General features: G+C 33.2%; 1 protein-coding gene across 1 annotated transcript; it reads left to right on the forward strand.

Moving 5' to 3' along the window:
* LOC109358907 (thioredoxin-like 1-1, chloroplastic) lies at positions 12,088-13,923 on the forward strand. Its single transcript, XM_019603395.1, has 4 exons — positions 12,088-12,380; positions 12,706-12,882; positions 13,014-13,178; positions 13,582-13,923. Exons 1-4 carry the CDS (start codon positions 12,108-12,110, stop codon positions 13,825-13,827), a joined length of 861 nt encoding a protein of 286 aa, XP_019458940.1. The 5' UTR covers positions 12,088-12,107; the 3' UTR covers positions 13,828-13,923.

Genomic DNA, 15,362 nt, shown 5'->3' on the forward strand with positions numbered 1-15,362 from the left:
TACTTAGAACCTCCTATGGATTGTTCTTGAGTGGGTCCTTGATGTGAACCCCTCTTGGAAGGTTCTTATGCAAATCTATCTTAGTCGGTGTTGACCAAGCTCAAGGTTGAATGGAGCCTTTTATGAATTATTAAGCAATAGAATTGAATAAGTAAGATAAAAGAAGATGGATTAGATTTGAGGTGATAGGCGCCACAATACTTGAGATGTTGATAAGCCAATGTCATACTCGCCACAAGAACTTGGTTCAACCAAGAAGGTTTGGAGAATGCATAATGCTCTCACAAGGAATTAATCCTCAATTCAATATAAATTATACTCAACTTAACTTGTTTATTTCATGGTGAAAAGAATAGATATACAGGCAAACCAAACTTGGCTCCCATGGTTGAGAATAGACAAGGCATTAAAGGCCTAATTCATGGTGATCTAACATAGGATACCATTTGACACAAAGACTATTCTTACACATGCTTAATTTAGGTAACATGTGCCTAAATACAATCAAGACTAGAATTAAAGACATTAAACTTAAGGAAGAAAACATAGGATTCTTTTTGATGTTTGTGAGCCCACGGCTCGGTGAAGTGAAGAGTGTAGGATCCCTAGCTTCATTGATGTCACGGTTTAAGACATGATTCACATGGTGGAATTATTGTCTTAACTTCAAGTTAAAGCTCCACATTTGAAGAATGGACATAGATGGAATAGGATTCCTTTTCCCAATTATACTCCACGGCTAGAATTGATTTTTCCATGAACATATGGTGAAATAAGAGTAAAATCACCCTTAAATGTGTCCCACAACCTAGAATTGATGAGCATTGGATGCCATCCTCAAGAGTAGAAATTCCCTCAGCCAAATGAAGTTTCTTTGTGAGCTAAATAGCCTAGGATGTCGTTGAGATGTTTATGTTCAGCAAGCCAAGCCCCTAAACATGGTGTAAAGTCACCATTAATGCTCCATTTAAGCCACCCACGGTCACATCATAAATCTCACGAGCATTTCCTGTCCAAGACCTCTATTAGCCTTTATTTACCTGCCAAGTAACTATAAAAAGTTAGAGTGTCATTGGTTCGTGAAAAATAAAAGTTGGTCCAAACATTAAAGTTTCGGTTACACTTTTAGGCTTGTTTTAAGTCCCACAAGCCATTTTTCAAAATATTCATTATTTCTAGATAGATTTATTAAATAATCTCTAAAATTAGATATACTAAGTGTTGGTCAAAACTTGGCCCGCATAATTATTATTAAAATAAAAATGACTCACACCAAATGTGTTGGCTAGGCTTGACTCGGTCAGGCTACGCCCAGCGCCAAGCTTGTCACGCTAGGCACATGCGCCACAGTTAGAAATTATGATCAGGCCATATTGGCTCAATGCCTGGCTCAACACGTGATACGCCAAGCCCCTTGTCTCGGTCAGATGTGCCTGATGTGCATAGGCTTGTGCCTCAGTCAGGCTTGGTGCCTAATGCACCTGGCCCCGTGCCAAGGTTAGATTTGGCGCCTTGGCCTATCTCATGCATATGGCCTGGTCCCTCTTTGGCTCAGTCAAAACCATAGACCATGATGCAATTGAACATCTTTGCATCCCATTGGGATAACTTTGGTTCACCATTATGGATCAACCGTATGAGTTGTCCAAGGGCATTTGAGCCATTTTTGCTCGTGCCCTAGTCATTAGGCCACACATGCCTTCAAGGCCATCATAGTCAAGTTTGGTCTCCTTGGGTATTGTATTAGTCCACATATATCAATGTTGTCGCGCCCCTTTCGGCTACGCGACCTCTCGAGTCGCCACTACATTTTTTACTGTCAAAAATGTAGAAAAATCTTCTTAGCCCAATTACCTTGGGCTTTTGGATTTTTGATATCCAGGTTCGGCAGTCGGTTACAGGGTAGGAAAGGTATTAGCACCCCACCTGCCCGCCTTAAGCGGTACCCTATATTAAACTACATGGATTGATATATTTTTTATTTGTTATTATTACTATTGAATAAAGGAACACCACTTTATTAATTAAATTAATTAGCTAATGGTTAATTACTTAAATAAATAAAAATTATTTTTTAGTTATGCCTGACAAGATTGACTTTGGTCCTACGTATCCCTATTAAGGGAATCAAGGCTTACATAGTTCTTTATGTAGGAAAAGGATTGTTGGTTGGATTAATTTTAATATAAAAATATAAGTTAAATCTCGACTAACGATCCTATTAATACAGGTGAAGTACATCACATACGTCCGATACCGCACTTTGTACTAAGGGTTAATTAAGATCTTAACATGTTTATGGACAAAAGATTTTTGAGTCGTTGGTGAATTAGTTAGGGTGATTATTAAGTTGATGAAGTGGAGCTCATATGTCCGACACCGCATCATATCTTAAAATTAGAGTGATTGTTGTCTTAGAATTTATAATGACTCTATCATAAAAAATTTAGTAGTTATTTTAATGACATTGATTAAAATTCAAAAGGTATAAAATACTAATAAAAATGTGATTTATCCCAAACTTTTAAAAACTTACGTATTGTATTTTGTGTTTGGCTTCATCTAACATTGCAAAATTTGGATACTTATTAACATGAATAGAATAAAAAAAACAAATATTAAGTGACATGGCATCAAAATACCTATACTAGAATTATCGTAATGATATTAATTAAATTGTACACCCAGGAATACAATTTTTTACAATGTAATAGAATTGAATGACTTTATTATATAGTTAATTGTTATTCTTAGCATTTGAATAGCGAATTTAAACGTTCATTGTGAAAAATGGTGCAATAAAAAATAACAATGGAATTTCATTACAATGACAATTCCAATTAATTTTTATACTCCCAAATTACATTCATGATGTTTTAATTGCCTATGATTAAATTATTTATTATTATAATAATTACAATTTTCATGATATAATAATTTAGCATATACAACATGACGATATTAATGCAAATAAGGAACAGCTAAAAATGCATACCTGAAAAGCAATGAATAAAATCCAGCAAAAAAAAAATAAAAACACGCATGGCAGGAAGAGATTGGAGGGAGTTTTTTATTTTCCAGCACCTGGACACATGTCAGCACCTGGTTGGGGGAGAGATAGGGTGCACTGGTTGCACCGTGCGCCTACCCGTGCTGGATCCAGACATCTGGATACGTCCAGACACATGGCGTTAGGAGATTGGATGGAAGGGTGGGCTCACGGCTTGAGCAATAAGCACGCGTACAGGGGATCCGTGTTCTCCCAGGGTAGGATCTGGTGTGGGGCGGCGTAGTGAGACCGGGACGTGTTTCGTCCCGTGATTGGCCAATCTGGGACGTGAAAGTGACAAGTCCACGCAGCGCAGCGTGAAGCGTTGGATGAGCGAGGGTGTAGGATAGCGTGATGTGCGCGCCTACACTGGATCTCGTCTTCTTCTGGGAGCGTGATCCTATGCAGTAAGGTGCATCAAAAGGGTGCACCGTTTCATGCGCTGATTGGCTGGACTCTCTTGGTCAACCCAGATGCAAAAAAGTAGGACAATCGTAGGGCTCTGGGTGAGGGTGCACGGATAAGCGATGAACCCACCCTCACAGGATTGGTTCTCGCAAATTTTTTTATTTTTATTTTTTTCTCTTCTTTCACAGAACACGTTTGGCAGGGTCTTGGGAGCCTTTTTTTGGTTGTTTTGGCAGTGTTTCAGTAACTTTTTTTTTATCCAATTGTGATTTTAAGCGTGATATTTTATTTAAATGCTAAAAAATTCCGAAAAATATTTTAAAAATATCTTTCACCATCTTCTATTTATGGAAAGCTATTTCGAAAAAAATTAAAAAGAAGAAAAGATTTTTCTCCTACCTTTTTTATCCTTTTTGTTTTGAAACATGACATGTGGGCCTATGGTGGCCCAAACAAAAAATATTTTTTTAGTGCTTAGACTTTATTTGGATTTTCTTGAAATGGAATACTTACTTTTGGAAATGAATTGGGCTTTTTCTGGGCCGGACAAAAATAAGTGTTCACAAATGTGAACATAGTTTAGAAAGCCCTTAGTCCTATGTTGGCCAACCTTGAAACTAACTCGTTCCTGTTTCCTAAACACACAATACTTGCACAAATCTAGCTTGCATTTGTTGACTCCCCTCAATAATCCTATTTTGCATAGTTTTGTCATGCCTTGCACACTAATATGACTCAAACGCATATACCATAATTTTTGTAGCATCATGGTCTGAATCAACTGAAATCTCTTCAGTCACTCCATCAACTCCACCTACAACTGTACTCCCTAACAACTTGTAAGTGTTCCCACTACTCCTCTTGCCCTTCATCACAATTAGAGAACATTTGCATACTCAAAGAGTACCATTGTCCTCATCACTTCTATAACTAAATCCTTTTGTCTGCAATGTCCCCAAAGAAATCAAATTCTTCCTCAAATCCAGTATGTGTCTAACCTCACATAATGTCTTCACTACACCTTCATCCATCACAATTCTAATTTCTCTCATGCTAATAATACAGGCTTTATTATTTATAAGATACATGAAACCAAAATTGCATGCCTTGCATGTGATGAACCATTTTCTATTTGGTGTCATGTGGTGGGAACAACCAATATCAAGTATTCACTCATCTACACTATAATTTGAAGATAAAGATAGTATATCACTTTTACTGTTGTAACCAGAGTCATCTTTTTGTGCAACATTTATAGATTAGATACTCCATCTTTTCCCACTAGCTTGTTAGGACTCCATTCATTGGGACAGTTCTTTTTATAATACCTAGTCTATTTGCACTTAAAGCATTCTACTAGTGTTCTACTTCTGGAATTTGTTCTTTTCCCTTTAACAGTACCTAATATGCCTCGTCTCCTCCCACACGCTTGACTCCCTTTCACATACAGACCATCACCTTGAGATCCTTCCCCTACATTATGCATTCTTTGAGTGTGGAACAGAAGTATAGATGTGTTCTCATCTAGTTTGATTGAATCTTTCCCTACGTCAATATTCTCACCAAGTGTTCATAGGAATTTGGCAAAGAACATAGTAATATTATTGCTTTGTCATCATCATCAACCTTCACATCAAGTTTATGCAAGTCATTGATCACTTGATCAAATCCATAACATGATACATCACCTCATCTGATAGACAGTGCTGTATGGTTCCCGCAACCTTCTCCTTCAACCCTTCCCAATCCAGTTGGTCCATACCATTTAGTTTACTCTCACGCAATACCTTTGATAGATCTTATTGAGCCAACACATCCTTAACCCTCCTTTGCCACAATGTAAAATTACAAGTTTCATCGAACTTCCCCACCTCAAATTTGGCACTTGGGTTAAGAGCACTCTAATACTAATTGTTGGGAACAAGTGAACAATCAATTAGTAAAAGAGAATAACACAATGAATTTGATAATGATGTTCGGCCAATTATGCCTACGACTCCGGGAGTGTTGAGAGGCTACCACTATATATTAGAGAATAAGGATCTATATTTGTATTTCTATCTATTGTTCTCCTTATTACATTAGGTTTATATAACTCATAAATATATAGTCATTTACCCCAACGCCTTTAAATCAGTCCAAACTCATCACTTGTATTGTTGTTATCATGAGAATATGAGTCATTGCAAAACACTTTTTTATTATAAAAAATAGAATATAGATAAATACATGACCCATGTTCTTCATCTTGAATTATAGGTGTACTAAAATATATGGTTTTCATTATCCCTTATGAGCCAACACGAGTATTCATTTATTAAGTTCATAATAGTTTCTAGAAGTCATATGAGTTACCAAGATTAAACCACTTATTTTATAGTTGTTAAATAAATAACTAATATAATTACATGAAAATATATTATGTACAAACATTAATTAAAAATTACAAATATCTAATATGTTCAGCTTGTGGGTCGAGTAAGTTCATGAAATATATTTGACTCACTTTCACTTCCATTATTTAAAGGGCTGAATTTTCATTCAACTCATTTGATCAATGATCCAAATTCATTAAACTAATTAATAAATTGAGTGTAGGAAAATATCTCACATTTATCTTCATTTCCGTATATGTTCTAACTTCTCAGGTTTTGAAGACCGATAGCAACATGCCATAAAAAATATATTATACTTCATTAATATTTTAATAAAAAATTAAAGGACAAAACAGAAATTAAATCTATATATGTGCTTGATTATCTTCTCTTTCACTAAATTAGACAAAAGTTCCATATGACATGCCTAATTATCATGGGTGTGGTTTAAATATTTGTTGGCTACTCCTTTCATTGTTAATTTGGATTTGAGATGGAAACTTAATATGATATAAGAGTCAAAATTCATGTTTCATAAGTTTAAAGTTACACTTTTGTCATGTGTCAAAAGGTCTTGATCTAAATATAGTTTACCAACAAAGTATTGGTATATAGTGTAAGACCCCACTAAATCCATATAAATGAAAAGTCAATAGTTCGATTCCTCATAGCAATATTTGTTGGAAGAGACAGTCATCCACCCTGAAAGATATTAGTGAAAGTGTGCATGTCAAGAGGAACACTTTGGAAAGCTCTCCTTGAATGTCATGGTTTTGATGAGGACAACTTGTGCCTAAAAGAGCTTGAAGATTACCAACAAATCAAGCGCATTTGTTCAATTTACCGAAAAATGAAACAAGTTAATTTGTTAAAACCCAAATTAATTCATTAACCTTGTTTTATGATTAACTAATATCTCTTCCTAGCTTTTTTGACCTGGGTTATCTTTTTGATAATGTCAAAAGGGGGAGAAAGGTTGTTTTGTTGCTTCTCAATTGTGCAGGTTGATCGTTATAACAGCTTCCGATAAATGTGCGCATTCCATCAACCTTGCCAACACAATCTTCAAGCTTATTCATCAAGCAATTGTTACTTTAAAATTGATGAACTTGATGTAGAGTTTGTCATCATCAAAAAGGGGGAGATTGAAAGTGTGCATGTCAAGAGGAACACTTTGGAAAGCTCTCCTTGAACGTCATGGTTTTGATGAGGACAACGTGTGCCTAAAAGTGCTTGAAGATAACCAACAATTCAACGTGCTTAAGTCTTTTATTTGGTACTAGGCTTAGACTAGATTCTAGTTTAAGTTGAGTCGAAGGCTTAGGGCACCTAATACATGTCTCACATGCATTTATCTTTTAAATCATTTCATCCATGAGATATGTTCATTTGATAATATGTTCATGCATTACATAAATACATGTATATATGCATTCTAGGCATAAAACTAAGTGTCAAACATGTATTATCTAAGTGCATAACATATTTGATGTTTTCTATTTGAAAATACATATTTTATTTAGTGTTAATCGATTAACCATACCTTTAATCGATTAACCCAACTGCTGTGTAAAGTGGTTGCCACTGGAACACGTTTTTGTAATGCAGTTAATCGATTAAAGGTTTACGTTAATCGATTAACCTAACTGATTTTTAAGTTGTTGAAACTGAAAAACTGAAAAACAGAATCAGTTATGATTTTTAGTCCCGTTAATCGATTAAGAAGGTATTTAATCGATTATCTGGGGTTCTGGACTGATTCTTTATAAACTGCGTTTTCAGAATTAATCTCATAAGTTGCATGTTGCATTTATTAGAGAGTTAGAGCATTCTACGTGTTAATTGTTGCATCTATTTGTTAAGTGCATTAGTGAGTTTAGAAATGAGAGATTCCTTGCTTTAGGATTGAGTGCATTTCATGTTATAATCTCTCATGTTTTCCCTCACATGTTCATGCATATTTTGATGCGTTTTTCATGAAGTTTATGATTCTGTAACTTCTGTTTTCATAACTAATACTTGTCATTTCACATGAGTTTGTGTTAGATGTGCATTAGAGTAAAGCCTTCTTGTTGTATTTGAGCTTAGGTATAGCTTAATTTTACTCTTGTAATTCTTGAATAAATTGTTGTAAAGGGAATCTCTTGGTGTCGTATCACCAGTAGAGATTGTGTGTTTCTTCATAGCTTAGAGTGTAAGAAAAGGAAAGAACGAGAGATTCTTTGGCTGGGGCTACGCCGAAAGAAACGTTTTCTTTATCGGTAGGAAGGGAGTCAAACCATTGGATAGTTTCTTTGATTTCTTGTCATTTGCTAAGTGTTGTAATTGGATAATGTGTTTGTAAATTACATTGATTCGATTATAGTGAAGGAAATCTCCCAAGTCAGCCGGGAGGCCTGGATGTAGTTTGTAGTGGACAGCAAACGAACCAGAATAAAAATTCGCGTTGCAGGATTTGTTTTTTCTCTCTCTCTCTTTACTGTTTTCAATCGATTAATTTGTATATTGAATTCAATTGATACATTCTGTCCATTTGTTGTACTGGATGCTATTCTAATATACAAATCTGTAAGCTCTGTATTCGTTCTGTTATCGGTTAACTGTTCTGCATTTAATCGTTTCTGTAATTGCTTCATGTTTCTCTTAATCGATTAAAATTGTTTCTGTTAATTGATTAAAACTGTTCTTTTTGTTAATCGATTAAGATTGTCCAAATAATCGATTATCTTCCTTCATTAATCGATTAAATAGGGTTGATTCAGCATTAAGTGTTGATTTTTGAAAAGCGGTAGTTCTAACCGGGACACCTATTCAACCCCCCCTTCTAGGTGTATTGTAACCACTGATACCTAACAATTAGTTCCTTACTCATAGGGTGAGGAATACATTTGGTAGTACACAAAAAATCTGAATATAGTTTAAATATTTGTTAGAATACTTATTTATTAGGGAAAGTGGATAGAGTCTCCCTAAACTTTATGTCTTTTGCAAGTAGGCATTATAAACTATTTTTTCTTTCTAAATACTTCTTAAACTTTATCAGTTGGTGAAGTTGACCTCCATATAAATATATTGTTAAATTATTAATAGATAACAAGGAAATCATTGTAATCAAACTCACAATAATAGCAATGCAACAATACAAGTTAGTCAACAATAATATCTAAAGGAAACCACCATCAAAATACAAAATTGATTGAGAAGAAGAAAATAAATAAATTACGAGTAAAAAGTATTTAATGTAGTAATATTGTTATATATACAAAAATAAAATAAAATTAACAGTTGAGATTAAAAAAATGAATGTATTAGAATTTTTCATTGCTTTAATTTAATATTAGCTTTATGGAGGATTCAATTTCAACAATAAATAAAGTTTAAGCGATAATTAAAAAAAAATTAATTCATCACATTTATTTTTTAAAAACATAAAGTTTATGGTGTTTTATAGACTTTTCCTTCATTATTTAATAGTGGAATTTGAAATGAAATCTTTTAAGAGCATCATACATAGAACAGTTTGAAATGGAATCTTAACAGCATACTAGTACAGTTTTGCTCGGTGATGCTTTCGATTATCTCCAAAGGAGTGGGTATATGAACTTTTGTTACTTTCATGTGCATCATCAGAGTTTGTTGTGTGATTTGTGATGCAAAATGAAAACCGTGGTTTGTTACAAGGAGAAGCGGTGAAGGGAGTCTCCTTATTCAACATGCAATGCAAGTCATAATTGCACTGGAGAACGAAGAAACAGACAAAACTAGTGATAATTGTTCCAGAGACAACAAGCTTTCATTTTAGATGAGTAGAGAAGGTTTTTGTTTCGTAGCTATTTGAGGTAGTGAAGTAAACACGTTCGAATGGGTAAGAGCAGAAATTTAGCATTTTCTGTAGGCCCATGGACTATATCAGTTTTATGTACAATATGTTTTCTATTAACAGAGATAAGTACATTTGTTTTTAAACTTTTCAATGATAAAAGTGTTGTTTTAAATATAATTAAAAAATAAATGTATTATTGAAACTTGTAAAAAAAATTTGTTTTTTTGAAGTATTTGTCTCTTCATTAATGAATAAGATCTTAACTCGAGTTTTATATATTTTTACTTAATCATTCACTATTCATGTTTTATTATTATTAACATTAAAAAAGTAATACAAATAAATAGTAGATGATATATTAATTATGTATAAGTCTTTACAGAAACAATACATATATATTACACTCACAGTAATATTATAATATGTCCTTTAAACTTGGAAAAACTATAGTCTAAAAAAATTTAGCTACACATATTTCAGGGGGATGTCGATGCCATTAAAAGAAGTCAAACACGGCAAATTAAAGGTGACCATAAAATAAGTAGATATGATAATCATTTTCAGTTCTTCATATATATTACCAAAATCTTCATTATTTGGGTGTATGCCAAAATATAAATTTAATACCGTCATTTTCACAAATTTCAATCACATAATAAATAAAATTAACATTATTTCATTTTTGAGTGACACCTTTTCGTATATTTAAATATAAATAAATTCAATTATTTTAATGGTGTGCCACTATCTATTAGGAGTGAGCACAACTCTACCTTACATGCTCACCCCATCTTTAAGGTTCATAATTGGGCATGCATATTGTAGGATTTTATCATGTGTATGTTGAAGGTTAAAAAGTACAATCGACCGAATTTAAAATTAGGTATAAAACAAATATTACTCAGTCCAACTTATACCAGACTTATGTTTATATGTTTGTTCAGTTGTGTACAATGTAACAATATTTATTTCCTTGGATATGTATTTAGTTGTAACAACCTATTTATTATATATTTTCATATTTGTAACCACATTTTTTTAATTGTTTTTTGTTAGTTATTTATATATTTTTATACAAATGATTTATTTCCATAATGTATATATTATTTCACATGTCATTGATTTTCTAATTTTTATACAATATATATATGTAAATGATTTATATATCAAATTCCTTACTCATAATAACAATAATAAGTAATATTGAGAATATTATATCTAAAATAAGAAGTTTATTATATTTAATCAGATTTGAGATCAAATTATGATTCAAATGTTATTATAACCGGTCATGATTGAACTATCTTTGAATCTAAAACCACATACGTGTTCAAAAATTAAAACCCACCATTCCTTGCCCCTGGTTAATTACACTAATCATACAGCTATTAACTACACTACTCATAAAGCTAATCCGATGCTGCCTTCTCTTTACTATGTCAAAGTCATCAATGTCACCGTAGAAGCTTGAATTTTTGAATTATAAATTGAAGACATGGTTTTGATTCAATGTTGTTGTCGTTGCCCACCTAATCCATAATGTTACTTTTATCTCATTACTTAAATAAATTAATTTTAAAATAAAATATTATATTATTTACAATTAATTTGATATCAAGACCTCATAAAATAGATGAAATTGGAAATAAAAATAAAAAGGATGATTATTAATTCCTTTCAAATTAAAAATTAATTCATTCCAAGAACCAAATCATTTAATTTTTAATCTTTTTATGATATAGCAAAATGGATGAGGTAACAAACAAAAGAAATAGCAATAAGATAGGTTGAGGTAACACTTTTATGGAAGAACAATACGTATTATTTATTCTCTTCTTTTTCATTTGATATTTAAATAAAAAGAAAAATCCTAAAAATAAAAAATGATATTTGATAAAGAATTTTTTTTGTAGGAATAATATATATTATTTATCCAAAAAAGAGGAAGATATATAAAAGCTTTTTACATTATTTATTATTTATTTTTAATCAATTCTTAAATTAAAAGTAATATAAATAAATAATACCGTGGTTATCCAAAATTATCCAATAGCACGATTGATGAGCATCTGCAACGTGTTAGTACAAATTACAACCTACGAAGTTTACCACACACGTGGGTCCCCTCGTACCTTACTTATAATGTCTCTTATCCAATTGAAGTTTCCCATACCACCACAACCGTCTGATCTTACCGACGGTCCAATCAAACACCATCTCAGCCATCAACCAAAAACTTCATGCCAACCACGTAATAATCCCACTGCACCTAAATTTTATTATTTATATTTATTACATTGCTTCGGTTTCCATTTCAAAACCTCAACTTTACCCCACAACCACGTTCATTGCCATTGCTTTTGAATAAAGCATTTGCTTTTTCTCTTTTCCATAGAAAATTCGAAGGAAACTGATTCAGAAGATAGTTTTCTCTTTTCCATAGAAATTCTTCATGGCTGTGGTTTTTGCTAAAACAACCTTTGCTTCTTCTTCATCTTGGTGTGGGAATAGACAACATAATAGTCAAAAGGTTATATCCATGGTTCCTAGCACTTGCAGCTTTAGTTCTGATGCGAGAAGTTTTCCTTCTTTGAAGCTTAAATCTCAGGTTCTCAGATCTTCATCGTTTTCATCTGAGTTTGGTGGCAAAAAACTTGTCTTTTGTGTAAATAGTGCAATACCGAATAAACTCAACTCACAGTTTCAAACTTCAATTGTCTCTCAGGTTGGTAAAATTAAAATACCTCTTTGTTCTTCATTACCTAATCATTTTTATATAAAAAATTGTTTTGCTTTTTGCAGGTTTGTTAATTTTTAATCCTGATTTTTCTAACTTCCTAATCTTTCACAAAATACTCATTTTAGTCTCTCGTGATTTTCGACCTGTTCGGGTCAAATTAGTGTGTTGGACTAATTTAACCCTATTTGAAATTTTTGCTTAATTTTGGGTTTTTCAATTTTTGATAATCAAACTAGTGAGGTTGCAATGTTTACTGTGGGGTTTTCTTGAGCTTTGTTTGTAATATTGTTGCTGTTATGGGATTTTGCAGATGACCCTTAGAATAGGAAAATCTCAGAAATGGTGGGAAAAGGGGCTTCAATCTAACATGAGAGAGGTAACTTCAGCACAAGACCTAGTAGACTCACTAGTAACTGCAGGGGACAAACTAGTGATTGTTGATTTTTTCTCTCCTGGCTGTGGTGGATGCAAAGCCCTTCATCCTAAGGTTTTAATCCTTCACTAACCTTTGGCTGATTCACACAAATCAACCCATGACAGTGTCTTTGATTGTATGATTGACAAATCTGTGTAAATTGTTCTGATCTTGTTTTGTGTTTTGGTGTATTGGTATGACAGATATGTCAATTGGCAGAGATGAATCCTGATGTTCAATTCCTTCAAGTGAACTATGAGGAACATAAATCTATGTGTTATAGCCTTAATGTTCACGTCCTTCCCTTCTTCCGGTTCTACCGAGGCGCTTATGGTCGATTATGCAGCTTCAGCTGCACCAATGCCACGGTTAGTGTACATGCTAGGTCAATTATATCGTATGTTTGCCTTAATGATATTATATCTCTAAAATATTATCGTACAAAATGGTTAAATAGGACACATGTCATGATTTTAGTGGCTGAAGTCTCTTGATGTGCAGAGATACTTTATTTAATTAAGGGGGTTAGCTTTTGTTGATTCATTTGATGCATGTTTGAAATCTGAACATATTTAGTATAGCTGTTCTTATTATTGAATTCCCTTTATTGTTCATTGTCTATTTATTGCACTTTAGGATTTATTTGAGGACTGAACTTGATACCAAAGATTCAACATTTGCTAGGATATTAGGATTTTTCATTTACTCTGTTGACTCATGTCACTTGATAATAACAACATTTGGAAATAACTATTTTTTTTTAAATTATAGATCAAGAAGTTTAAAGATGCATTGGCCAAACACACTCCAGATAGATGCAGCTTGGGTCCAACCAAAGGGTTAGAGGAGAAAGAGCTCCTAGCTCTATCTGCCAACAAAGATCTTTCCTTCACATACAATCCAAAACCAGTTGAACCTGCCCTTGCTCCTCATAGTTCAGAATCTCTTCCTTTTCCAGCACTAACCGCCGATTCCGAGAACACCAGAGAGAGAATCATGATCACTGCTTGGAGATGATAGCATGTTTGAGTTTTCAGTTGAGAAAACTGAGTTTTCATTAATAGAAAAGGCCAAAGTTCTTACTTCTCAAACGCATTGAGATCAAAGTTTGGTAGAGTATTATGGTGTTGTTGGACCCATGTAACCGACCCCACCTAGTAGGATAAAGACTTGGTTGTTGTATAAGCTATTAGTTTGCAGTGTAGGGTTTGTTTGTAAAACAATCATATCCGATGTGGTATGATTCTAAGCATGTACAGTGTAGGGTTTGTTGCATATCTTCACGTAGTAGTATATGTATTCCTCTAAGGCATTTGGACTTGGATTTATGTGTTTTTCTTTGAATCCAAGCCATGCCATTATGTAAATCGGATGCTGTAGAAATTGTTAGTTGCTCTTTTTAGTGTACTTGATGTACTCTCCCTACTTTTGTAAAATCAATATCAATCTATAATAGATAATTTGACTCATATTTTAAATGCACAATTTATTTCTGATTTTTTCGTAGTATTCGGATGCTGTGGCCATGATTGGTGAGATATAAGGGTTAGAAATGTGGTTCTAAGTTTATTTTTTGGTTTGGGGAATGGAATGAGGATGAGCCATTTCTATTCTCATGATAGGTTTGGTTATTGGAATGGAGATGAGCTTTTATCGGTATTGGGTATGGAAGTGATTGGAAAGGATATTATTATCTTTTTCGTGGGTATTGGTGGGTATAGAAGTAATAGAAGTTTTTTTCATTCTATTTCACCAAAGTACTGATATAAAAAATGGCATAACGTGTTTGGTTTAGCTCTTCTGTCCTTTTTTTGGTCAAGAACAAAAACATTGGATCAATTTATCTTGATTAATATTAAATTCTAATTATCTAATCTAAATGAAATTGGGTCCCAATTTCTATTCTTCTCCCATTCTGCTTTGTTACTGAGCTTAACATACATTTTGGAAGTGGTTAAAATAAGAGGAATGAAATGAGATGGAAGGAAAAATGAGGAAAAATTGTTTTTCCCTTCTTTGGTTGATAAGGGAAAAGAGGAGAGAAAAATATGGTGGACCCCATTAAAATAGGTGGGAAAGAGACATTTTTTAATGAAAATGGTAACAATACCTTCATTAAATTAGTTCTAAACCGTCACATTTATCACATATTATCCTTAAACCTGCATGCACAATATTAGCAATCTGCTTTTGAGGCTTTGCCCAACAGCAATGCTCTGCCTCTGAGGCCTTGTCAACGCTTCGCCTTGCCTCATTGATGAACTCCTATAATGAACTCCTTACATGTTATCTGCCTCACATGTTATCTGCCTATAATGAACTCCTATAATGAACTCCTTAAACCTTACATGTTATCTGCCTCACATGAGCTCCTATAATGAACTCAACACATATCATAGCAAGAAAGAGAAATAACAATAAAGAGAAATAGAACTTCAACATTCTAATTCTTTTTTTTCCCTAATTTCAACCGAAGTATAAGATATTTCCTTTCCTATTTTCTTTAACTTATGCAACATTATTTGATATTTTTATCTTTTTTATTACTTTGA

Source organism: Lupinus angustifolius, chromosome LG10 (assembly GCF_001865875.1).
Source record: "Lupinus angustifolius cultivar Tanjil chromosome LG10, LupAngTanjil_v1.0, whole genome shotgun sequence".
NCBI lineage: Eukaryota > Viridiplantae > Streptophyta > Magnoliopsida > Fabales > Fabaceae > Lupinus > Lupinus angustifolius.

Coding starts and splice junctions, on each gene's coding strand:
- LOC109358907 (XM_019603395.1), top strand. CDS start 12,108: ATGGCTGTGGTTTTTGCTAAAACAACCTTTGCTTCTTCTTCATCTTGG. Junction 12,381..12,705: donor AAACTTCAATTGTCTCTCAG/GTTGGTAAAATT, acceptor GGGATTTTGCAG/ATGACCCTTAGAATAGGAAA. Junction 12,883..13,013: donor GCAAAGCCCTTCATCCTAAG/GTTTTAATCCTT, acceptor TTGGTATGACAG/ATATGTCAATTGGCAGAGAT.